This window comes from Cokeromyces recurvatus (assembly GCF_025118155.1).
Source record: "Cokeromyces recurvatus strain NRRL 2243 chromosome Unknown BX663scaffold_19, whole genome shotgun sequence".
Lineage (NCBI taxonomy): Eukaryota > Fungi > Mucoromycota > Mucoromycetes > Mucorales > Mucoraceae > Cokeromyces > Cokeromyces recurvatus.
Window position 1 is genome coordinate 1 of NW_026251405.1, and position 25,841 is coordinate 25,841.

The 25,841-nt window shown below is 30.6% G+C and overlaps 9 protein-coding genes across 9 annotated transcripts; 6 read left to right on the top strand and 3 right to left on the bottom strand.

The window, feature by feature from the left end:
• Positions 1–24: 24 nt before the first annotated feature.
• On the top strand, positions 25–1,210 carry BX663DRAFT_553329 (uncharacterized protein; the record flags this gene model as incomplete). The annotated part of the gene is made up of 2 exons (XM_051531441.1): positions 25–317; positions 376–1,210. 2 exons carry the CDS (start codon positions 25–27, stop codon positions 1,208–1,210), a joined length of 1,128 nt encoding a protein of 375 aa, XP_051381068.1.
• A 732-nt stretch (positions 1,211–1,942) lies between these two features.
• BX663DRAFT_514834 (eukaryotic porin/Tom40) lies at positions 1,943–3,572 on the bottom strand. Its single transcript, XM_051528354.1, has 7 exons — positions 3,376–3,572; positions 3,190–3,296; positions 2,969–3,128; positions 2,780–2,901; positions 2,638–2,721; positions 2,145–2,574; positions 1,943–2,068 (listed from the first exon to the last, which is right to left on the bottom strand). The coding sequence occupies exons 1-6, from the start codon at positions 3,386–3,388 to the stop codon at positions 2,206–2,208; spliced, it is 855 nt and encodes a 284-aa protein (XP_051381069.1). The 5' UTR covers positions 3,389–3,572; the 3' UTR covers positions 1,943–2,068; positions 2,145–2,205.
• Positions 3,573–4,467: 895 nt separating this feature from the next.
• On the top strand, positions 4,468–5,830 carry BX663DRAFT_514840 (PapD-like protein). Its single transcript, XM_051528355.1, has 5 exons — positions 4,468–4,531; positions 4,600–4,752; positions 4,855–4,976; positions 5,037–5,159; positions 5,220–5,830. The coding sequence occupies exons 1-5, from the start codon at positions 4,489–4,491 to the stop codon at positions 5,772–5,774; spliced, it is 996 nt and encodes a 331-aa protein (XP_051381070.1). The 5' UTR covers positions 4,468–4,488; the 3' UTR covers positions 5,775–5,830.
• On the bottom strand, positions 5,794–6,849 carry BX663DRAFT_437760 (tRNA methyl transferase; the record flags this gene model as incomplete). Its single annotated transcript, XM_051523246.1, has 1 exon — positions 5,794–6,849. The coding sequence occupies one exon, from the start codon at positions 6,847–6,849 to the stop codon at positions 5,794–5,796; it is 1,056 nt and encodes a 351-aa protein (XP_051381071.1).
• A 1,681-nt stretch (positions 6,850–8,530) lies between these two features.
• BX663DRAFT_514846 (kinase-like domain-containing protein) lies at positions 8,531–10,710 on the top strand. Its single transcript, XM_051528356.1, has 3 exons — positions 8,531–9,278; positions 9,441–9,914; positions 10,003–10,710. Exons 1-3 carry the CDS (start codon positions 8,585–8,587, stop codon positions 10,545–10,547), a joined length of 1,713 nt encoding a protein of 570 aa, XP_051381072.1. The 5' UTR covers positions 8,531–8,584; the 3' UTR covers positions 10,548–10,710.
• A 1,667-nt stretch (positions 10,711–12,377) lies between these two features.
• BX663DRAFT_457151 (uncharacterized protein) lies at positions 12,378–16,165 on the top strand. The gene is made up of 7 exons (XM_051523875.1): positions 12,378–12,472; positions 12,590–12,766; positions 12,908–13,101; positions 13,215–14,072; positions 14,250–14,446; positions 15,621–15,811; positions 15,956–16,165. Exons 2-7 carry the CDS (start codon positions 12,609–12,611, stop codon positions 16,116–16,118), a joined length of 1,761 nt encoding a protein of 586 aa, XP_051381073.1. The 5' UTR covers positions 12,378–12,472; positions 12,590–12,608; the 3' UTR covers positions 16,119–16,165.
• A 353-nt stretch (positions 16,166–16,518) lies between these two features.
• On the bottom strand, positions 16,519–17,045 carry BX663DRAFT_531919 (uncharacterized protein; the record flags this gene model as incomplete). Its single annotated transcript, XM_051530415.1, has 5 exons — positions 16,519–16,579; positions 16,633–16,704; positions 16,759–16,819; positions 16,888–16,910; positions 16,993–17,045. 5 exons carry the CDS (start codon positions 17,043–17,045, stop codon positions 16,519–16,521), a joined length of 270 nt encoding a protein of 89 aa, XP_051381074.1.
• Positions 17,046–17,999: 954 nt separating this feature from the next.
• Positions 18,000–23,029, top strand: BX663DRAFT_487689 (uncharacterized protein; the record flags this gene model as incomplete). Its single annotated transcript, XM_051524770.1, has 4 exons — positions 18,000–18,265; positions 18,332–18,447; positions 18,527–18,776; positions 18,856–23,029. 4 exons carry the CDS (start codon positions 18,000–18,002, stop codon positions 23,027–23,029), a joined length of 4,806 nt encoding a protein of 1,601 aa, XP_051381075.1.
• A 454-nt stretch (positions 23,030–23,483) lies between these two features.
• Positions 23,484–25,596, top strand: BX663DRAFT_514858 (kinase-like domain-containing protein). The gene is made up of 5 exons (XM_051528357.1): positions 23,484–24,439; positions 24,512–24,621; positions 24,686–24,752; positions 24,824–24,912; positions 25,041–25,596. The coding sequence occupies exons 1-5, from the start codon at positions 23,530–23,532 to the stop codon at positions 25,449–25,451; spliced, it is 1,587 nt and encodes a 528-aa protein (XP_051381076.1). The 5' UTR covers positions 23,484–23,529; the 3' UTR covers positions 25,452–25,596.
• Positions 25,597–25,841: the final 245 nt, after the last annotated feature.

Below are 25,841 nucleotides of genomic sequence, written 5' to 3' on the forward strand. Positions count from 1 at the left end.
TTTTCTTTCATGTTTTATAATAAAATGATAAATGATACTACAAAAGAAACAGCTTTTTTAGTTACAAATGCATCAGGTCGTCATATTAACCTTTTGAATGATAATAATGATATACAACCACAACCTATGATGATAGCTACAACAGTAACCCATAGTCCACCTTCTTCTGTTGCATCAGACGAAAATATCAATACAGATAGTTCTTCTTCTTCTTCTATTCATACACCATTACCTTCACCTGGACGTCAAACACAATTTGATCCAAAAAGAAAATACCATTGTACAGAACCAGGATGTACAAAAAGCTTTACAACAAGGTAAAAAAAAAAAAAGAAAATATATACATATTATTCTTATAATTCATCTATTATTTAGTGGGCATTTAGCAAGACATTTTAGGATTCATACAGGAGAAAAAAATTTTCCATGTCTTTTCCCAGGGTGTTTATCCCGTTTCTCTCGTCAAGATAATATGATGCAACATTATCGTACGCATATGTCACCAAAATCAAGAAAATCACAAAAGAGAGTTATTACAGAAGAACTTCATCCAAGACCAAAGCTTCATGCTCATCAGAGAATAAGATCAGATCCTTATATGAATGAAAGACCTTTAACCATAGATCAGCATTTAAATAATTATCGTCAATCTTTATTAACTAAATCATCTACAACTAATCTAGTTCATTATCCTAATATACCTTTAAATTCTATAGTAGAATTACAACAGAATCACCTAAATAGGTTAAAAGATACAATTAACCAAAATAAACTGATACATATTACACCAACTAAACCCACTACTCAATATCCTATTTATAACAATACTTCATCATTTGTACTACCCTCTTCCCCTATTACTACTACCAATACTACTACTACTACTACTACTACTGTGTTAGAGCAAAGACAACAACCCGAAATTACCTTTTATCAACATGAACCACTAAATATGAAAACCATTAAAAAGTCAAAGGTATCATTACCATTTACACTATTACATCCAACAAGCTTACCATCAAGAGATAACGTGATATTATTTAAAACGATACAAAAACAACAAAAACAACAACAACAACAAAAGGAGGCAACTCTTCTTCCTTCCTCATTAGCTACTACCATTGATAAAGAAGATGACGATAAGCATACTATTTCATCTTCTCAAGCAGGATTATTACAACTTGCACACATTGTTAGTACATTTGGATGATATATCATGTCCATCTATTATTATGCATCTATATGTATACATTACATATCATAATTCTTAAAAATAAATAAGTTTATTTATTCTGAAACTTTATTTTGACCCTGATTTATTTATATTAAGAATATATGAATGAGAAAAAAAATGAATAAATAAATGATGGATTACTATTGGTTAACACATACAAACAGTAGTAGTAATAGTAGTACATAACAAAAAAAAATTGTGTACATCCTTCAACTAAAGAGGATGTCTCCTTTTCTTCTTCTTTTATTGTATTTGTATGAAAAAAAAAAAAAAAGGTTTTACAACAGCCACTATTACTACAATTTCCGTTTAAATTTATTTATTATGTCAGCATTTAAAATTGTTAACAATTGGGATTCAAAATTCTAGGTCCCTTCGAACCCCTTTTTCCGCGGAAATTAGAGTTCCTTTAAAAAGTTAGTAGACATATTCGAAAAGGATTCAATGGAAGGGGAGAAAAGGTTTGATAAACAATTACTAATTTCCTTTGATGATGCGACTTGAAAAAATATAAATAAAAAAAAGGTTTAAAACATTTAGTTACTATAGAAACATCAATTTGTATAAAAGTTCAAGATCCTTTTCTACTTTTTGCGTATGCATATAACGATACTTTGACAATCTCTCTCTCTTTCTCTTTATTTATTTGGAAAGTTTTTTTTTTTTTTTTTTTTTTTTTTTTTTTTTTTTTTTTTTTTTTTTTTTTTTTTTTTTTTTTAATTGTTTCAATCTATTAGGGAAAATTTATTTATAGTTTCAAGTCACATGCAAACTATAAAAGTTGGAATAGTATTTGCTCTGATGTAAGAACAGTATGCTTGAATGATAGTGCGTAAATGTCTTTAGACGATTGTCAAAAGAATACATTTTCCTTATAATTTAGACTACATATCTTACTTTTTTTATAGGTTGTTTACAAATGATTGTGTAATATATCAATCATCCTTTTTTTGTTTATTATAACCATAGCATTAATTTTCAAGAGTCAAAGCAATTCCAAATTTAGGATTGATACTTTCATTCCAGCAAGTTGTATCCATAGCAATACCCATATTCATTTTAACACCAGGTCGAATACATTGAGTGAATGATGCGCAAACAACACCTGTATTAGTTATCTTACCCTTAATAAATGAAGTAGGGTCTAGATTATATTTGGCTCCTATTTCAACTTCAACTGCACTTTTATTATTATTCCAAGTCACTTTACCAGATGCTTGTAAAGTTTTATCTAAGCGATGATAATAGGAGGCAATGTATTTGGAAAAGTTGTTAGCAGCATGAATTGTAATGGCGTAATCACGAGTAGAATAACCAACTGCTGTATTATAGCAATTTATCTAAGATGATACTATAGAGTTTAATTCTATTTTATCTTATAAACTTATACACTTTATATCTACCTTTGCATCTCTCATATTATAAACAACTTCACCACCTATAAGGACGCCTTGAAGACCAATAGCCGAATTTACAACTAAATTACGCTAAACATAAATATGTAAATATAAATATAAATATAAATATTTGATATATGTATATTACTTTAAAGGTATCAAAGGAAGTAGTTGTATAAATATTAGGTCGTCTAAAAGTTGTATTCAATCTAATATTCTTTTCTCTAACAGAAGGAGAAACAAAGACGGTAGCTTCAAGTTTTAACCCTCCTATTATTATAAGTTGTATTATTATATGATGAATACATCATTATTATAATTTTATTCTTCTATTTACTAGCAAGTTTATTTTCTAATTCAATTTTGCTATTAAGATGGTTTGAACTTGTCCAAGCTTGAGTTAAAGATAAACCAGTCTTTTTATTTGTATATCGACTTTCAATACTACCAACAATTACACCCGTTTTATTATCGCGATGGCCATTCATTTTAAATGACTTGTAAAAAAAAAAAAAAGATATAAGATATAATAAACGCGTTATAGTATGATACACTTACTGAGCCATTAGAAGTAGTGGTTTTAATATCAAGTTTAAAGCCACCAATAGAATAATCCCTTACTAAAATATCTCTAGCAGATCTTCCAATATCATTAAAGCTACCAACTTTATTATAAATATGTATTAATTTAATAACAAATAGATTTCTCTCTCTCCCCTTTTTTTTTTCTTTTTTAATAATCACCAGGAGTTGTCATTTGTAAAAATGCTAATGGATCAATGAGTCAGATTATAAGTGAATGTCTTTAATGTATATATGTCCAATATGTTAGGTATGTCCTTTCGTCTCCCTCTATCTTTTATTTAATAAATTAATATTATAAACAGAAGAGAAAAATATATACGATAAAAAAAAAAGTGAGTAAATAAGTTAAAAAAAAAAAAAAAACTTGAAACATTTTTTCTTTAACATTCAAGATCATCTAATGAATCAGCGTCAAATTATTCATTATATTCTCGCTCCAAGAGCATTTAAATCCTCATACATTTTAAATTCTTCATTAATGATCAAAAGACTTTTATTTTATACATGTATATAAGTTGAGTAATTTATTCACTAGTTTTATTAAGTATATTTAGGACATTTTTTTTTTAGCATCAGAAATAATTGACGCTAAAAAAAAAAAGAAAGTATACTTCTCTACAAAACATTATTCCTTTAATAATAGACTTTGTTTTCCTCTATGTTGTACAAAAAAACAAGAATTAGTTACTAAGAAGTAGTGTATATTATTTCCACTATAGAAGTTTTAATATCTCTTCTTTTTCATATTAAATTGTAACATCACATGACTATGACTCTTATATTATCTAGACGGCAATAATAATAAGCTGTCATCATAATACATGAAAAAGTAAAAAAATGTTGTTAATACCATACTTCTTGTTAGCAGTTATTATTATTAATTTAGTAATTCATCACTCTTTACTATGTAATTTTGTGACACCTTTTTTTTTTTAATATAATATAGAGCAAGGTTAGACTTTTTTTTTTCAGTAATTAATGCATAATACAATTAAAGAAGAGAAATGATAACGAGCAATAAGTGAAAGCAAATATGAATATATTCTTGATATCATGTCTTCTCTTCTTCATTTGTTTCATGATGAACTTCTTTAAGAAACTAAATTCTATTTTTCTTTTTTTTTTTTTCCTAAAATTGAAGTCTGTTTAAATGTATTTATCAGACATGTGATTCATTTACCGTTTTTTGATTATTATATTTATTTATTTATTTATTTTATTTATATCTTTTTCTTTTTTTCTTATTCTTCTTCTTCTTTAATTAGCATAGTAATGTCTGTTATTATTACTCCTTCTGAACAATTAGAATTTCACAGTAAATATCTATCTATCTATCTATCTATCTATCTATAATAACATAGCCATCATGAACTTCTATTTTAGGTCCTTTTACGCGTATTTGTAAACAATCCCTTTACGTGAGAAACCCCGGAACAGAGCCTATTATATTTAAAATAAAGACTACTGCGCCTAAACAATATTGTGTTCGACCTAATGCTGGAAGAATTGAGGCTAATTCTGAGATTGAGGTTCAAAGTAAGCTGACTACATAATATATATATATATATATATATACATATAAAGGATAATATATATATATATATATATATAAACTTATATATAAACGAATTCATTTAGTTATACTACAACCATTTAAAGAAGAACTTCCAGCAAATTACAAATGTAAAGATAAATTCCTTGTTCAAACTGCACCAATTACTGAAGCAGTCGAACAGAATCATCAAGATATAGCTAGTATGGTAATGTATATAGTTTATCAAAATTGAATAGTTTGATTGTTAAACTGGGTTAATAAATAGTGGAGTTATGTTGAAGCGGAAGGAAAGGCAAGTTTACATCAACAAAAGATTAAATGTGTTTTTATTACTGAACAACATCAACCTTCTACTACGAATGATATCTATGCTCCTATAACTAAAGAAGTAAGTAATTATGATTGTATAATAATATGAATAAGTTTTAATATTTTCATCATTTATAAGGTTTCTTCTATTCCTGAACCGGTTACAAATGCCGATAATATTACATCATCCGCTATTCCTACTAATAGTAGTGATAACGATGCTTCAGTACCTAGTACCACTATGGCCACTGCAGCAGCACCTATTCCTGTACCCGCTCCCGAGATTGCAGCTACAACTGCTACTGCAACTGCAACCACAACTGCGCCAGCACCTGCACCAGCGCCTGCACCAGCGCCAACATCACCAGCAACTGCGTCACCAGCAACTGCATCCCCTGCAGCTCTTACCACCCCCTCTTCTCCTATTTCAGATGATAATAACGAGTTAAAAAAAGCATTGGAAAAAATCGCAAAACTTGAAAAAGAATTAACTGAATTGAAGAACCAAGAAGAAGGCTTACGTGCACGCAATCAATCCACTACAAGAAAGTTAGCACCTACAGTTCAACCTTTAGATGCAGTGCATCAACATTTAGCTGCTTTGGAAAAACCACGTCCTACTGAAGGTTATCCACCTCAAGTAGTTTTAGGTGTTGCTTTATTCGTTTTTATATTTACATATCTTTTCTTTTAATTTTTTTTTATTATTATTATTAAAATAAAACTTCTTCTATAACACCTCCTCCTAAACACCAGTCTTGATCCCAAACAACCACTTGCTGTCCACGTGCAATGGCACGTATAGGACGTTTAAAAATTATAGTAGGGTGCCTATTGGATTGAATGGATAAAATGGCCTTTTCAGATGATTGTCTATATCGAATTTGTGCCTCTACTTCTATTTCACCATTTATATCAAGTTTAGAAGGCGCTGCATGATGAATCCATTTCCAATCACGCGCTCTACATCCCATATGAAATAAAGCCGGATGGTTTGAGCCAGGTACACATATCAACTTATTTTCTTTTATATCCTTTTCTGCCACAAACCATTTATCAGAACGATAGCAAATACGTGACGCTTGACCAATCGTATAACCATAAAGTCCCTGATGTTCTCCAATGACTTGTCCATTTTCAAGATTGATAGCAGGACCAGGAGGTAAATCAATATATTCTTTTAAAAAGTCTGCAAACTTTTTACGCTGACCCACAAAACAAATACCCATACTTTCTTTTTTAGCTGCAATACCACCTAATCCTAATTGATGTGCAAGGTCCTTTACGGCTGCCTTGGAGGTGAAATCACCTAAAGGGAAGAGCGTTCGACTTATGGCTTCTTCAGGTACATTAGAGAGATAATAGGATTGGTCCTTCTTCCTCTCGAGCCCCCGAAGTAATTTCCCTTCAGGTGTTGATCGACAATAATGCCCTGTTGCAAACCATGCATCCTTAGGTATCTTGTTTAGTAAAGCACCAAACTTGATAGAACTATTACAAGCAATATCTGGGTTCGGTGTCAATCCATGTGCATAGTCTTCTAACGTCTTTTCAAATACATCCTGCCAATACTCTTTTACAAAATTAACTTGTTGACAAGGAATGTCGAGATGATGACATACCTTTTGAACATCTTCCCAATCTTCCCGACTTGTACACACACCACGTTCATCTGAGGTATCCCAGTTACGCATATAAATACCCTGGACATCAAAACCCTGTTGCTTTAAAAGGGCCGCTGATACACTCGAATCAACCCCTCCTGACATTGCTACAACTACTTTATCCCCCCTTTCTGGTCTTTTCTGCTGAAGAATAGATAAACAGCGTTTGAATATAGATGTACATTGTGATGTCTTGCATCTTTTTACTATTAACATTATTGAAATCTGGAGAAAAGAAAAGGAAATCTTTTTTTTATAAAAAAAAAAAAAAAAAAAAAATAGGTTATAAAATATTAAAAACAGTCCGCTACTTTTTCCTATTTTTTTTTTCTTTTCTTTTGAATTGACCTGGTCTAAATGCTACTTGAAACATATTATCCCCGAAAAGAAGAAGAATGCCCAAGTTGTTTCCTTTAGTTGCTTACTTTGATAATTATGTTTTACCATAATAAGAAAAGAAATGACACAAGACCTATTTCAAGTTGGTTAGTAGTAGAAAACAAGAAAGTTTGAAAGCTTAATCATTGTTCAACCTATACAACAACAGGAGTTTTAAGAATAATCAGAGTCTTTATTTAGAGTTTCGCAAGACATATTCTTCTCAAGTTACTATTCGGCAAAAAAGGTTTGCAAATAGTATCATTCATTCATCTTCTTTGATAAATTTAATATTACAAAATTCTTATAATAATGTGTGTATATTATAACAGAACAACATATCATGAGGACTCTTTTATCCTTCTTTGATTCAACATATTAAAAAAAAAAAAGATAGAGTGAAGAGGTACCCGATTATGAACGGCTTTATCAAAGTCATCTAATAGATGAGGGGAAGGAGAAAGAAAGAAAGTATTCATAGCAAGTAAATTGATGCAACGGACAGTTTGTATACAAGTGTAGTTCTTTCCTTTATAACTCAAAGTCTGAATACCTTTTAAGGTAGTTTATTGCCTCTCTCTTTCTTTGTCTTTTTCATAACAATCGCATATTTTTGTATGAATAGTTTCATCATCCTTCTTTAAGCTTCAATTCATTCATCACTCTCTCTATTCTTTCCTAATACTAAAATAATAGATATTTATTCTTTGCAATAATTAATTCACTAGTATCTTAATGATACGTAAATTCGAAGATATATTTTAGCCTTTATAGACATTTTTTTTTTTTTTTTTATAATGGTGAGAATATCATACATGTGGGAATAGTAACATTGCCGAGTTTATAGGGAGGAAAAAAAAAAGCCTCAATTGATATAAGCAAATTAATTTTAATAATAGTTTTTTTTTTGACATGTTAGAGAAATAAATGTAATATTTTTATTTGTTTGTAATCTTCGGAAAAACACTGATTTTTAAATAATCTATTAGAGATCAAGGGGACGAATAATGATATATAGATTATACAAATATGGAATTTATTTATTACAAAGAAAAGGAGAGTTTTTTTCTTTTGTCAGAAATCAACTGATATCAAACATTTAAAAGGAGATATGAGATATTATAAATGTAAATGCGCATATATAATAGCATTCATATTGTAAAGAAAGACATCCTTTGAAACAAAAAAAAAATATATACGTGTATACACAAATATATAAATATATAAATACTTGACAAGCATGTTTATAATAATATTAACAAAGCCTGTGACGCATTGTCATCAGATAAATACGAGTTTCATGATTTTTATATTGAGTTTCATACAGTAACAAAAAAAAAAAAAAAAAAAAAAAAAAAAACGTGTATTTAAATAAGGCCAATTTTTCTTCTTTTTTTTTTTTTTTTTCTTTTTTTTTTCTTTCCTAGTTTTTTTTTGTTTTAAAAGAATTTACTTTAATAAGATGGCGATACAAGAGCAATCAATAACTTCTCCACCATCACTTTTATTTTTACATCAACAAAATGCACCTATTTTATTAACACCTGAAGGATCCGTTCCTTCTAGTCCAACATTATCTACTGCTGTAGTTACACATACAAACGCAACGACTCACCATTTACATACAAATGACTCTACAACTGTTGATTATGTAGAGTTAACAAAATTACTACAACATGTAGCTTCAAGTAATAATAATAATAGTAATAAAAAGAATTTTACAGCAGTAAAGCAGTTAGCGCCAAATTCAGTTACTTCAACTTCAAGTACATCTTCTACAAATTCTTCTATCTCTTCTTTAATTGTAGCAGCTGCAGCACCACCACCAGCAGCAAGGTCTTCTTTAGTTCAAAACAATAGATCCTCCCCTTGTTTAAATCCAGTACCTTCTCAATTTATATTCAAGAAACCACTTTATAACCAGCAATATCTTCAAACCCATTTCCATCATCATCCCCCTCCTCTTTCTCTTTCTCCTCATACAATCACACCTACTCATACACAGCATCAACACACTATAGATCGAAACTCAAAAGAGATAGCGTTCTTTGATTTAAGAAGATTTTTTATTCAATCACCAGTTACATCTGATTCAGAAGAACCATTTTATGGAAATCAATTTAAACAGAATATCTCAAATAAATATGGTCAATGGGGTAAAAGTTATTATTGTTATTATTTAATTTGCACATACATCATATAATGCATTACATTATTATGAGGGAATATATTTATATGTGCGGCATTTTAGCCTTAGTTTTCTCCTTGAATTACTAAAATAAAAATAATAATAAAAAAAAAATTTGCCTCATATATAGGTCGATATATTGGCAAAGGAGCAGGTGGATCAGTTCGATTAATTAAACAGCACAACAAGACATACGCAGTGAAACAATTTCGTAAACGATTCCCTAATGAGACAGAGAAGGATTATATCAAGAAAGTAACAGCCGAGTTCTGTATAGGGTCTACTCTTCAACATCCTAATATTATCGAAGCTTTAGACCTTATTCAAGAAGAGAATGGAACTAGTTTCTATGAAATTATGGAATATGCACCTAATGATATGTTTAATGTCGTAATGAGCCGTATGATGTCTAGAGAAGAAATTGCGTGTTGTTGGCGTCAATTATTAAACGGTGTCAATTATTTGCATTCAATAGGGATTGCTCATAGAGATCTCAAGTTGGATAACCTTGTCTTGGATCATATGGGTATACTTAAAATTATAGATTTTGGTTGTTCAACTGTATTTAAATATCCATTTGATAATTCAATTACGATGACAAAAGGTCTTTACATATATATGTGTATATTACATAAAAAATCATCAGGGACTTATTTTTTTTTTAAAATATATATATATATATACTATTTTAGGTGTTTTTGGTTCAGACCCTTATATTGCACCAGAACAATACACACAATCCTTATATGATCCACGGTTATCAGATATATGGTCATGTGGTATCATCTTTGTATGTATGATAATACATAGATTCCCTTGGAGAATATCAAAGAGTTCAGATATTGCCTTTAGAGCCTTTATCACGAACCAAAATCAACAAAAATTCAGATTAATCAAATGGCTCCCTCGAGAATCTCGATCTGTTATGACAAGTATACTCGAAGTCGATCCTAGTCGTCGTTGGAGTGTACAAAAGATTCTTCAAGATAATTGGGTGAAAGGAATTGATGTCTGTACTCCTGATGAACCGGGTACTTGTCATGTTCATCATGTCTCTGTCTTGGATCAAATAACCCAAGAGAGGCGGGGTAATCTTGTTCTTATCACCTCTGAGCCTCCTGGTGTTATTGCTGAAAAGGAAAAGAAAAAACGTCAATCTCAACTCATTTCATCACCTCAACGCCCTTCATCATCATCCTTATCGTCTCAGAGGCCCCAAAAGCAGAATCAAAAATAAAACCCTACCTATACATCTATATTTTATTCATTCTTAAAGATATAAAGAGAGAGAGAAGGAGGATGAGTGAGAGAAGAGAAGAGGGAAAAAAAATTTTTTTTTCTCTTAACATATACTCTTTCCTTCCTTCCTTCCTTCCTTTTTTTTTTTTTGTCATATTGCTTGTATATTATTTATCCTTTTTATATATAAATATATATATTTATATATACACTATAAATTTGTAACATTTTGATTGAAGCCAACATAAATATAAATACATATACATTTACATACACATATATCATATTATCTTATATAGTAAACAAATAATAAAACATTCCATTACAAATCATACGGTAGTTCTTTGATAGAAGCATATTATATACATATATTTTTTTTCACTTATCTCCTTGTTTATTTTGCTCCTTTATTATTGTTTTTTCCCCTTTTCTTTTTCTGAAGAGAAAGACAAGAGTGAATTGAATAAATTTATATACATATATATATACATATACATATATATATGTATGTATACAATTTTTATTCTTCTTGTCCTTCTCTTTTTATAAATTAGCATAGAATAATAATGCCATTATGGCCACTATAGAAACAGCGTATTATGTACCTACTTTCTTTGGTTTATCAACTACTTTTGGCATCTCATGTGCAGTTTCTTTTACATGTATCATAGCTTTTGAAATATGTAAACGCTTAGACTCCATGAAATACTTATTTTCAGCTCGCACTCAACTTTTAGAGTAAAAAAAAAAAAAAAAAAAAAAAAAGAATATACATACATACATACATACATATACATATATAAAAATATATATAACTTTGAGAATTTAAATAATATGAAATAGAAATGCAATGCCAAAGCAACCTTCACATCTCTTTTCATGGGTCACTTCAACATTTTATCTCGAAGAAATAGAGTTTATCAATAAAGTAGGATTAGATGCAACCATGCATATAAGATTCTTGCGCATGACAACCCATTTCTTAATGGCACAGTCTATGATAGTTTGTCCTATTCTTCTTACACTTCATTGGTTAGCGCCTTTAATCTTCAATGCATCTCAAGAAGTAATAGTAGCTAATGAATCCAACCTACCACTTTCAAAACATGATCTTATCAGTGGGAACGATACTACTACTACTACTAGTAGTAGTAGAAGCGCTCTTTTTACCCTTCTTCCCTTATCTTCAGAAGAGATGATGACCAGCAAACTTCCATCCCATAAAACAGAGAACACTACTAATACTACTACAATAATAACAGCATCAGATTACTTCTTTCAAAGTAATTCTACATTGCATCGCCTTTCTATTGCCAGTATACCTAATCAAAGTTCTCTGGTCTGGATTCATGTAGTCTTTGTATTTAGTATCACACTCTGCTGGTTATGGCTCTTGTTTGTGAATTATCTTCATCATATCGATCTATGGCAACAACAGCAACAGACTGTTAAAGGAGAATGTCTACATAGTCGCTCTGTCTTGGTAACCCACATACCTCCTCATTTACGAAATCAAGTAGCATTGCAGGAACATTTTGAAGGAGCCAACAAGATAGGTGAAGTTGAGGATATAAAGCTCATATCCAATACAATTATTCAATTATTACAATCCACTTTAAAAAGGAGAGATAAAAAGATGGATCAATTAGAATCAAGATTAATACATATCGTTCGTATTGCGATGATGCATCATCATGACAAACCATTGCCTTTTGTAGAGAACAATAGAGTAGTTTGGTTTGATTGGCTATCTTATATTAAACAAGAATGTATATCATTATCTTTAGAAAGTAATATAAAAGGAATTCAACTTCTCTTGAAACAAATTGATGACTTGGGAAAGGAGATCAATCAGTTAAGAGATAATAATCATCTATTCTCAAAATATGATACACCTACAGGCTCTGCATTTGTGACATTCAAGTAAAAATACGATATATTACAATGGTTCGTGTGATAAAGTAGTAGTACACTCATAAAATCATCTCTCTCTCTCTCTCTCTTTTTTTCTTTTCTTTTCGTTTTTTTTTTATAATATAGAACAGCTCATTCAGCATATATGTGTGCCCAAATTGTAACATCGTGGAAACCAGGTGTATTTGATACTTGTATGGCACCTGAACCAAGAGATATTTTATGGAGAAGTTTATTAAGACGAGGAAGAAAAAGCAGAATTATGGGTACTTTTCGGCAATGTATTGTTTTTGCTGCCGTTTGGTAAAAAAAAAAAAAATCCCCCTTTATTTTTAAATACATAATGATGGGCTATACATACATACATACATATATATGGGCGTGTGTGTGTATATATGTGTTAATTATAAATAATAATCTATATTTATGCTTATAAACTACTAGGTCATTAACGGTATTTTGGCTATTTCCTATTACATTTATTCTAGGATTAACATCTATTGAGACATTATCTAATCATGTTCCATTTTTACGTTATTTTTTGACTTCATCTTTTATAGCAAGGTCATTTATACAGAATATTTTACCCACTTTATTAGTCACTTTGTTTATGAGTCTTTTGCCATGGATAGTACTAGGTAAAAGAAAGAAAGAAAAAAAAAGGATAATTTATAAGTCGGTATACATTATATGCCTAGTATTTATTATCTACTTTATTTTATTTTTTTTCTTTTTTTTTTTTAAAAAAAAGTAATATCAAAACAGGAAGATTTTATCTCTTATTCGGAACTAGAAGACTGTGTGTTAGGACGTTATTATCACTTTGCTATTTTTAATGTATTGATTGTATTTTTATTGGGAACAACATTCCTTACTACAATGCTTGATGTATTATATGAGCCAACCATGTTAATCCAACTTCTTGCTAATGCTCTACCTCAAGGAGCCAATTTCTTTTTAAATTATATCCTTTTTAACTCATCGACACATGCGATTGAATTAATCCAACTAGGATCACAGTTATTTGGCCATTTTATCTTTATCCAGCCTATTTTTTCTCGTACACCTCGTATGCGATTAAGATATAATTCACCTTGGTTCTTCTCCTATTATTATTATTACCCAAATCATATATTATGTTTAGTGATCGCTGTTACTTACTCTGTGATTCAGCCTCTTATCCTTTTGTTTTCATTTTTTTATTTCGCAATTGCACTTATGGTCTATCGTCATCAATACATGTATTGCTACGTTCGTCGTTATGAAACAAATGGATCTCGTCATTATCATCGTGTTGTACGTTACACATCAGATGGATTACTCATCTTTCAATTTACCATGATGGGGTTACTTTATCTAAAGGGCGTCCCCTCTGCAGCGACTTCGATTCTTCCCTTGATTATCTTTACCATTTGGGTGAAAATAAAACTGAATTGTTTAATTCAACATTTTAAAACTCATCCATACATGAATCGATTTCAGCAAAGGAGTGATTCACAAGAAGCAAGCGTAAGAGAGGGTCGAGGATTCCTTTGCTGGTGGAAGTATGTGGACGATATTTGGAAATTTTATTATCTAAGAGCTTGGTGGATATCTGGACGGTATGCTTGTTTATCAAGACATTTTATACAGACGCCTAAAGAAGAAGATGATCTAATTATGAAGTCTATTCGAGAATCTATTATTTCGATGCACCAGTCTGAAGCCACAGCAACAGATTATACTAGTAGTCACCGTAATGTAAGTAGTAGTAGTAGTAGTAGTTACAGTGGTGGTGTAGCAGCAGTAACAGATGTGAACAATAATAATGGAGATGATAATGATATCGTCATCTCGATAACAGATTCCAATTATTGCTCTTTTAAAGCAATTGAACAGATCGTTTCTGAGAGCAATCAAGTGAATTATGTTGATGAAGAATACCCATATTTAGCAGAGAAGAATACTTCTTTCGTAAATATAGATAATAGCAGTCATGATAATGTTACCAGTTCAAGATACATATTATCCGAGAATGAAAAATACCAAAGATATCATGATTTCACAGTTTATCCTAATGATTCAATCTCAGTTCATGAAACATATGAGCATCCAGCCCTTATTACCCCTCTCATATCAGATCTTATTTTACCCACCAATCCAAATTTATTTTATTGGAATTTAAAAGAATGTGTTTATGTATCTTTAGAAATTATTCAAGCTATCTTTAAAACATAAAGGGATTTTTTTTTGTATTATATAATTACATGTTTGAGTGTAGGCTATTTACAATTGTAGAAGCTAACCTTATTATTCAAAATAAAAGAAACAGCCTGATATGATAAAAAAAAAAGAGAGAAAGAATGAATAAACATGCATCCTATTTATACATAGAATTGGCTTTTATCTATATTGTAGTCTACAGACTCAAATACAGCAACTAATATCTTTATCCTTAAGAAAATATTCTAGCTTAAAAGCTTACTCAAAGTGTTAGACGACTTTATTGACTATAAGCAGACTATCGAATCATTAGAAATAAACATGACCCTTTACAAAAATATTATTAATCATTACTTTTAATCGTTTCATTTTATTTATTTCTTTATTTAAATAGGTGCACAGACGAAACTGGAAGAGAAATGCATGATTTTTGTTCATGAAATGAATCACTGCTCATATGTAAAATCGATTTTTTTTTTTCCCGGAAAAAAGAGTAAAATCCCTCTCAGTTTGAATAGTAAAAAGATAAGTTTCGTTGATGAGCAAGAAGTGATGCGTTCAATATGTAATTAATCTTTGTTTGCTAAGCATTCACGAGAATAGAGTGATACAATATAAATAAACTTTTTTTATTTCCCTCTTCCTAAAAGAGGCAAAGAACATTAAGGTACTTTTAAATTATTGGCTATTTAAAAATATTATTTTAAACTTCAGTTTTTTTTTTTCCCCCTCACCGTTCCTTTATTACTACTACCACCTAACTACACACTTTTTTATTATTAGTTTGAACACGTAGCTTCTTCCCCCCTCTTTTTTTCTTTTCTTTCCTTTTTTCTCTTCTCTTTTTATTTATTTATTACATATATAAAATGGAAAGAGTTAAAGAGGTTTGTAGATATAAATATCTTTTATATATTTTTACTAACTATTAATTCAATAATAATAATAAAAAAAGAAACTTGCTACCCTTCGTGCTCAAACTGAACAAGCTAATGCTCTCGCTGAAGAATATGAAACAAAAATCAAGCAACTTGAACTTGAGCATACTTCTAAAGATCATGAGCTTTTATCTCTTCAAATCCGTACAAAGAATTTAGAAGAACAATTAGATAAAACTGAAGCAAAGTTACAAACCATTTCTGCCAAGTAAAGTATTTATTTAATTTTAATAAGGAGAACATAGTATATAAATATATGTGTGTGTGTATATGTGTGCGTATACCGTGTGCATGTGTTTATACTTGTAAATACATATGAGAATATACTAATCTTGAAAATGTATTTATTTAGTTATAATGAAGCTGATTTAAAGGCTGAGGAAGCTGAACGTAAAGTTCAACAACTCGAAATTGAATTAGGTGATAAAGAACAATATTATGAAGAGCTTTCTGATAAATACAATAGTGTAAAATCTGAGTTGGATGAATTAGCACGTCAATTTGATGAATTATAATTCTTTTTTTTTAAAAAAAAATAAAGAAAATTATTGTTGATCATTATTTTAAGGTACATATTCATACATAAATAAATAAATTTGTATTTTATATATGTTTAAACTACATTATCTACTCCAGTACCGCCCAAGATTTTAGCACTTGCATAAGGTTGTTTCTTTATAGCAGCAATAACTAAAACAAAAAAAAATACATTATTTGTTAATATTTCCCCTAAAAATAAGCCTACTTTTGTATATTAGTACCATATGAAATAAAGGTAAATAGTAAAGTAATAGCAGGAATAATGAGTAAGGTAGTCTTGATTGTAGTCGATAAGAACATTACAATAGAAAAACTAAATAGAAAGAATGTTTATTTTATTATATTCTTGTTTTTTGTTGTTGTTGAATTTTTTACTTACATAATGTAAACTGCACCACGGAAATAACTGTTTTCAAATCGAGCAATAAATGCATCACTATAATACATGATAATTATTAGAAATAGAAGAAATATATCTGTTTGTCTTACAATCTTGGGCTTGTAGGGCAAATCTTTGTACAGAAAGGTACTTCAACAAAAAATAATATAAAAGCTATTATCCTACAAATGGTATGTTAATATTCTTGTTTTCATTCTAACAAAAGCAATTATTACCATCCAATAATCGCAAAAGGTAGATTGCTTGTTAAACTGAACACACCAAGAATAATTAATACTATTAAAAGTTGTATTAGAATGAAGAAGAAATAAGATGTTCAATGATGTTGTTGCATAATACTTTACAAATAATGGAGATGATTCCAAGCCTTAAAAAAAAAGAAGAAGTAAAGACGAGCATTATATTAGTTTCATTGTAATAAAATAGTTCAATGTTTTTTTTCATTTTACCATTGAGCATAAAATGAGAAATTACGCGATCTTATTTCATCAAAGAATCCCATTCTTAAAAAGATTTAATAAATAGATAAAAATAAAAAAGTCTAACCAGATATGATACAGACAAAAAAATTCGTTTTTTTTTCTTTTTTTTTTTTAGCAAATCAGTTTAGAATTCAGGTTTTTTTTAAAAAAAAAATATGTATAATAATTGTAAATGCATCTGAGTGTAAGCTATTCTTTAGTATGCGTATATGTTAACTGTAAATGGATAAGATAAGATCAGTTATTAAAAGTATAGATGGTCTGTACAAGTAAAGTAATTATTCATAATAAAGACCCAAGAAAGGTATTCTGTTTAGAGTACAATATTTGTTTAATACTTCCTTGTCTTTATTCTAAAGTATATAAAATGATGTACTACTACTAGAGTATTATTATATCAGTCAGAGGAGAGTAATAATACTACTCCAATTGCATTCTAAATTGCACTTAATTCGATTTTTAATCTGTATTACTAACAAACACATCAAAAGATTGCAATCGGTTTAAACAAAATGTTGCTCACATTTTCAAATAGTATATAATTATCTTTAATGGGGTTTAATAACGTTGACAATCCTCCTAACAAAAATATTCATGAAGCAAAATGTAGAGTAAAATAACTTGGGTTCTTTTTTAATGCTCTTATATGAGTAACTAATTATTATTAATAAATATTTAAATTAAAAACTCTTTGATTGCCCACTTTTATTTTTAGTTTGTTTAATTTATACTGTTAAATGAACAATAAGTTTTTTTTTTTTTTTTTTTTTTTTTTTTTTTTTTTTTTTTTTTTTTTTGAAAAGGATGTATAATTGAATTTAAGCCAATAGAAAATTATAATATTAGATTCGACGTCAGCTTTTTTTTTTTTTTTTTTTGTTAAAATAAAACTGCACATACATATTTTCCTTTTTTTTTTTGTTGCAATTATATTATTTCCCAAATTAACAACTTAAGAATAATTGATCAATTTAATGAGCGTTGCAGGCTCAGCATCCTCACAGGAAACACATTCACGTTCACCTTCAAGATCTCGTTCACCACCTTATAACGATGGAAGGCACCCTCCTTCAAGTAGTTCCAGATATCGATACGATTATAACTACAGACCTTCACGCAGCAGTATATCAGCTGATCTAGATAGTTATAGGGATTTACGAGATAGAGATCGTGAAAGAGATAGATCTATAGTGATGAGAGATGATAGATATTTATCTTCTCGTGGACGTGAAAGAGATAGGTAACTATATAGAAATTTATTTATCATAAATAAATTATTAAATTTATCATTTTTATTTTCTGATAGAGATGATCGCTATGCTCCTTATTATCGTGATGATTCTCATCATTATTCCTCATCCTCATCGGGTATGATGTCTCGAGATTATACGAAATTACCAATAAATTCTATTCGCCGTGAAGGTAAGAATTATCAATACGAAGAGAGGAAATCCACATATATGTTTCTTTATTAAACTAAATATATAAATATAAATATTAGTGAACGCAGACCCTTCAAAGGATTCTAAAATGACAATATCAACAAGTTCAAGTAGTGTTAAAGATATAAAAGACGAGGGGAAACTACAATTAACACCTGCAAATTCAGATGCACCACCTATCTCATCTTCTTATATCTCTTCTAATCGATATAGTGATTGGCGTGATAGAGACCGTGATAGAGACCGTGATAGAGATAGAAGGTATAGAGACGATGATCGTCGACGTGAATATGATAGACGCCGTGATGGGTAAATGAATACAATTATTTTATACGTATAATTGATCTCAATCAACATTTGTTTTATTTATTTATTTATTTTTATATAGTTATATGCGTGATTCACGTTATGAGTCATCAAGTTATGGTGCACCGCCTTTATTATCTACTTATCAAATGCCTCTTTATGGAGGTGACTCATATAGACCGGACCGTGATAGAGATCGAGATATGCCTCCCTCACCCAGCTCACATATTCCATATTATGAAAGAGACCGCTTAGATGATCGTGATTATTACAGAAGCTCACGAAATAATAGTTCAAGTGGACCATTATCTGACTATGACCGTTATCGTGGTATTGGAAGGAGTGGTAGTAATAGGTCGAGCTGGGGAAGTAGTAAAATGGATGATAATAGACGAATATTGGACCGTGATAGATCTGAAAGAATTTTATCAAATAATCTTGAATCTCGAAGTGGGAAAACATCACCTACTTCTACTACCTACCCTCTTAAAGTTAGGAATACAGATAACACAGCAAAATATGATAATAAAAAAAATGATACAGAGATACCTTCAATCGTACAACGAACAGAAGAAACAACGACTTCGATTGAGAAACCAGCTTCCATAACAACAACAACCATGGTAACAAATGCCATGACGGAAGAAGCTTCTATTAATCAGTCTGAAATTGAATCTCTAGAAAAGGGTGAGCTTGTTAACGAAGATGTAAAGCTAAAAACTGAACAAAAGGAAAAAATAAAAGATGATCATGAAGGAGATATATCTAAAAATACAATATTAGTTGATACCAATATAAAACAAATAGAGTCTCCAGAACCTATGGAAGTGGATGATGTTAAAAAAATCAAATCTAAAGATGAATCACCCTTGATTAGTTCAACAATAGCTGAAGAGATTACAGTTAAAGATGAACAAGTTTCATATGCACCACCACCACCTTTAAATGACAATTTGTTATCGTCACAACCTGATCAATCAGAAGAAAAGGCAAAAATAGTTACGTCGACTTCAGAATCTCATTCTAGCTCTCTTAATAAAGAGGATGATCTACTGAATTTGACTCAAGAACAAATCGTTGAGCGTATTGATGATATTGAAAATCAAATCAGTACATATGAAGAATTATTAGAAGTTGCTTTAAAGCGTGAGGAAGAAGCTAATACTGCAGTTCGTGATGAAGAAGATGTTGAAATGGCAGATGATGAAGATGAAAATGCTGAAGAAAGAGAGGCTAAAAATAAAGAAGAAGCCAAGAAACAAGCATTGCAAGCTATGGAAAATGAACTTTCCGCCTCAAATGCATCGACTGATATGATAGACTTTACAGAAGAGCCACCTCCTATTATGCGAAAGCGTCCTCAATTACTCATCAACCAATTGCGTGCAAAGAATGATCATTTAGATGACGAATTATATGAAAAAATTCTTCAAGATAATAGAAAGATTGCTAAGCAAAATTCATCTACACTAAGCGGTCAATGGCAAGGAAAGAAGGAGGATTTAGATGATTGGTCTGATGAGGAGAAATGGTCAAAGCCCATTTATTCTAGTATTGAGGATTATCCATGCTATAAAGAAAATATTGCTCGATTTGAAAAGCTTCGTATTAGTGTTGCACATACGCTTAGCACGCAAAAGGTTGCATTAAAGAAAAAGGAAAAAATGTTAAAAAATGAATATAAAGCGCTTTATGAACAATGGAAGGAAAAAAATTTAGCTTTAGATCGTATGCGTAATCATGAACGTAAAGCAGCAGAAAAATATGGTAGTCATCGTTCTCGTAGAAGAGACGAGCCTGAAGAATATGTTGATAACGTTATTTTCATGAGCAATGCGCCTGATGCATTGCGTTTTAAAAGTGATGGCACCTCAACTCCTTATGGTGGTAATGGTTATTTCACTTCTGATGCTGCACGTTCTGAAGCTGAATTGCTTGAAATTATTCAATCACTTGAAGCAGCTGAAATGAGAAATCCTGAATCACGTTCTAAAAAGACAACGGCTACTATTCCCCCAATGATATTAGATGTCCGAGAACGTATGCGTGTCTATGATGACCGTAGTGGGCTTATTAAAGATCCTTTAACTTACTATCATACGGGTCCCGATACAGGTGATGTGTGGAATCAACAGGAAGTAACCACCTTTATGGAATCCTATATGATGTATCCTAAACAATTCGAACGTATTTCAAATGCTATTGGTACCAAAACTGCCTGTCAATGTGTTTTATTCTATTATCGAAAGAAAAAGAAGATTGATTTTAAAGCATTGATGAAGAAAGGTAGAAGAGGAAGAGCTACAAAGTATAGAGATAGAATAGCCGCTGCTATTCGTGCTGTAACTGGTGATGCTCCCTCTAATGTTCGTAAGACAAAGACCAAGGGTTCTGCGTTAATGACAGATATTGGTGAAGCACAAGTATCAAGAAAAGCTAAGGAAAAGGATGCAGAACGCAAAAGTAAAGAACTTCGTGATCTTGAGCAAGCAAATGCCTATTGGGATAGTGTAGCGGAAAGGAAAAAATCTAAACGACCCGTATTCTCCTCCTCTAATAGTACTGTATCAGTTCCTCCTATCACAACTCCCCTTATTCAGTCAGCACCAGTTAGCAGTGCTTCAGATGATGTTAATATGATGCTACAACAGCAACCACCCCAGCAAGAAAAACGACGTACTAATAGTGGTTCTAGTACTGGTCACCAGCGTCGCAAGGGTCGTGCTGTAAATCGTGAAACAATCTCTTCTATTGAAGCTGTTAACAATGACTCTTCAACAACAAAACGCTTTTCAGAAGATTTAATGGATACAATAGATGAAGTAGATAATAAGGCAGCTATCTCTTCAAGTACAAGTGTCTCAAGTGGAGGAGGTAGTGGAGCTACTAAATGGTCTGATCAAGAAAAGGAGATGGCTATAGAAGCATTTAAACAGTATGGTCGTGATTTTACGCAAGCTTCTAATTTAATAAAAACTAAAACTGAAGAACAATGTCGTAATTTTTATCATAACTTTAAACGCAAATACGGTCCTAATGTTTTCAATGAAGAAGATAATCATCAATCTGAGGTATCTACATCAACAATGCCTACAAATACAACATCATTACCTTCTGTATCACAAATACCTCGGATACCATCACCCGCGACTATACAAAATGCAGTACATAATGAAGTAGTTGCTTTAGGTGGCCGTACCGACTTAAAAGCCGAAGAAGAAGATGCAGCTGCAGCCTTGGTTGGTATGTTTCAAATGGGAGCTAACACACCTAGAGACGAGGTACCAAAACAGACAGTGTTATCTTCCCGGACAAGAGCTTCAAGTGGTGATTTAGTTAATAGTTCGATGACTAACTCTTTTACATTACCTGTATCTGCTGATACTGCCAATGCTAGTCCATCTTCGACGTTACAGCAAACGCCATATAACACCTCTACACCTAATCAACCTCAGCAAAGAAGACGTAGAGTTCGTTCATCGTCAAGTCGTATTGAAACTACACAAACAGAAGGAGCTCTATCTAACGGGCACGATACTGAGTATGGAGCAATACGCTCGGGGGGTCGTAAATTAGGTCGTACAGCAACATTGACTGAAACTAAGCGTTCTAATTATTCCTCATACTGGTCTGTTTTGGAACGTAATGATTTTATTAATTATTTAGGTATTTATGGTACAGATTGGGAGAAAGTCGCTAGTGCAATGGGTTCGAAGACCGCTATTCAAGTTCGTAATTTTTATGTTAATAATGAAGAAAAATTGCATTTAAGAGAAATAGTAGATTGTTTTCGATCAAGACAACAACAGCAACAACAATCAAAACGTGATATGCCACGAATAGAACCATCATTTGATTCAAATGCTGCGCATTTTCAAGCTCTTCAAAGCTTTCCTTTCCCCGCCCCTATTGCGGAACAATCGTCACCTATAATACAACCTCAACCTGTAATAAAGTCTTCTCCCCAACAGCCACAACAATCAATTAGCTCAACATCTTATTATGGTTCTGGATATTATCCTTCTACAGTATCATCATCATCTACACGTATAACACAACCCACTTCTGAGACTGCTTATCCTAACAATAACATAAGTTATTCTTCAGCTACCTCAACATCTATACAAACAAGGCCTGCAGCACAGCAACAACAACCTGAAGCACCCTCTGCTGTAACTAAAGTAGCTGATTTATTAAATAATGATGATCCTGCTGAACCAACTCAAAATAGTTGGGAAACTTGGTTTGGATCTTAAAAACTTATTCATTACATAATGTATATTTTGTTTGTTTTATATAATTTATTTTTATTGTTTACCCTACTCATTATTTTTTTTTTTTTATTAAAGTATTAAACTTTAATATGTTGTTTATTATATGCATAAATATTTATATTTGACATTTTTTATAATGCTACACTGTAAGTTTCTTTTTTTTTTTTAAGGAGACATGACAAAGTTTTAGTGTAATATAATCCCTTTATATAGTAGTCCTTAATTTGTTCTTTTCTCCCTTGTACGTTCTCTCCTTTCATCTCCCTTTTTTTTTTTTTTTTTTTTGAACAGTTCCCCTTATTTATCAGAAGGCTTTATATACTGTTATGAAAGAGAAAAAAGGAGTCCAAAAAAATAGATATTTGAATAATTACTTTTTTTGATTTTGTTGTCTTTTTTAGTTTCTTTTTCTTTTCCTTTATTTTATTTTATTTTATTTTTTTTTTTTGAAAAAAAAAAAAAAGGAATATAATTTAAGAGTCATGAATACAACTATTGCTTCACCTTCATCTTATGGAACACCTCATTTTTCTCGCTTTAAATTATTTTTTTCGTCAAACAATGGCAGTAATAAAAATCAATCAAATGATTACTATAACAATAATAATTCATCATCAACTGCAGTATCTTTATCAAGTACAATAGTTGGATTTGGGTTACCAAATGATTTTGGAGATCTGCAATATCAAAAAGGGTTAAAAAGTAATAGTTGGTTTTCAACAAATGGGAACAAAAAAAAGAAGCATCGATATAATGTAAGTAGCAGTAGTAACAGTAGCATTATTAGCAATGATACAGCAGTAATAAAAAATAGTAACATGCATCAATGGTCAGCACTTGCAATACCGCCTACCATATTAGATAATGATACAATTAAAGAGCCTTCTCCTTCGCTCTATACTCTAGATCGTAAAATTTTATCATTAACTAAAAATCTTAATCGTCGATCATACGCTACCAATAGCGTTAAAATTAGAGAAGTTCAAGTTGGACCTAGCAGTTTTTCAAAGATTCGGATGCTTGGGAAAGGGGATGTGGGTAGAGTTTACTTGGTGAAACAGAAAGAGACAGATAAAATGATGGCTATGAAAGTGCTTTCAAAAAAGGAAATGTTGAGAAGAAATAAAGTGAAAAGAGTGTTAGCTGAACAAGAAATCTTGTCAAGTGCTAATCACCCCTTTATTGTCTCTCTTTATCATTCATTTCAAAGCCAAGATCATCTTTATTTTGTTATGGAATATTGCTTGGGAGGTGAATTCTTTAGAGCACTTCAATCGAGACCTACTAAATGTCTTCCAGAAGAAGGAGCAAAGTTTTATGCAGCGGAAGTCATCCTTGCTTTAGAGTATCTTCATTTACAAGGATTCATTTATAGAGATTTGAAGCCTGAAAGTATTGTATTGTCCATTACGATAAATATATTAATCAAAAGCTATGTATTAAATATGTTCTCATCATCTTTAGATATACTATTACATCAAAGTGGACATCTTATGCTGACTGATTTTGATCTAAGTAAGCAATCACTTCCACCTGGATTACCGGCTATTGTCAAATCTAATTCACCTCATATAGTAATATCCAATTTTATTTTAATTTTAATGTCTATAATTTTACTCAAATGTATACTATTTATAGCCACCTTCAATTGATACTAAGACTTGCATAGCACATTTAAGAACAAATAGTTTTGTGGGTACAGAAGGTATAGCATAAAAAGCCAGCTTAAAAATAATACTTTTATTTTTTTAACTTGTATATTTATGTTTCATATAGAATATATTGCTCCAGAAGTAATCCGTGGCTGGGGTCATACAAGTGGAGTAGATTGGTGGACACTAGGTATTTTAATTTATGAGATGCTTGTAAGTATATTCCATTTCCTCCTTACTATATAATGATGATCTTTCATTTTTATTGTTATTCCCCTATTATTAAACTTTACTTTTGAAAATATATATTTATATATATATATATGTATGTATGTATATAGTACGGCACTACACCATTCAAAGGGGCTAATAGAAATGAAACTTTTTCAAATATCATCAAGTCCGATATTTCCTTTCCACCACCACAAAAAAAACAAGCACAGACTGTTTCCAACTCTTGTAAAAATTTAATTCGACGATTATTAGAGAAACAAGAAAATAGAAGGCTGGGATCAAGAGCAGGAGCGTCAGAAGTAAAAGGACATCATTTTTTCAAATCCCTTAATTTTGCTTTATTACGACATATGACCCCGCCTATTGTACCTGGTATAACGGGGCAAACGAATAATCATTATTTTTATCAGAAGGGAAGTAGCATGAGTTTAGATTTAGATGCAGATGAAGCAATGAATACTATTGATAATTACTCAGTAGATCCATTCTCCAAGTTTAATTCAGGTATTTATCTATAATCTACATTGCTTTTTTAGCGACTATCTTAATGTATTATTTATATTTATTTAGTAACTTTGTATCATGAGGGTGATTCAGACTCTGAGACGATTACTTTAAGTGATAATGAAGAAGATCATAATGAAAAAGTTTAATAATAAAAAATACATAGTTTTTTTTTTTTTTTTTTTTTTTTTTTTTTTTTTTTTTTTTTTTTTTTTTTTTTTTCAATCAAATTGTTACAATGTAAGATTTTGTTTACCGTGTTTGTTAATAAATATATACATATTTATTTATTTATTTATTTATTTATTCACTTTTTAATGCCACATTTTGTACAATTTTTCTTAAATATTATCTTTTACTAGTTCTGCTTTAAATAGATTGCCATGTTATCATTTCTGTATATC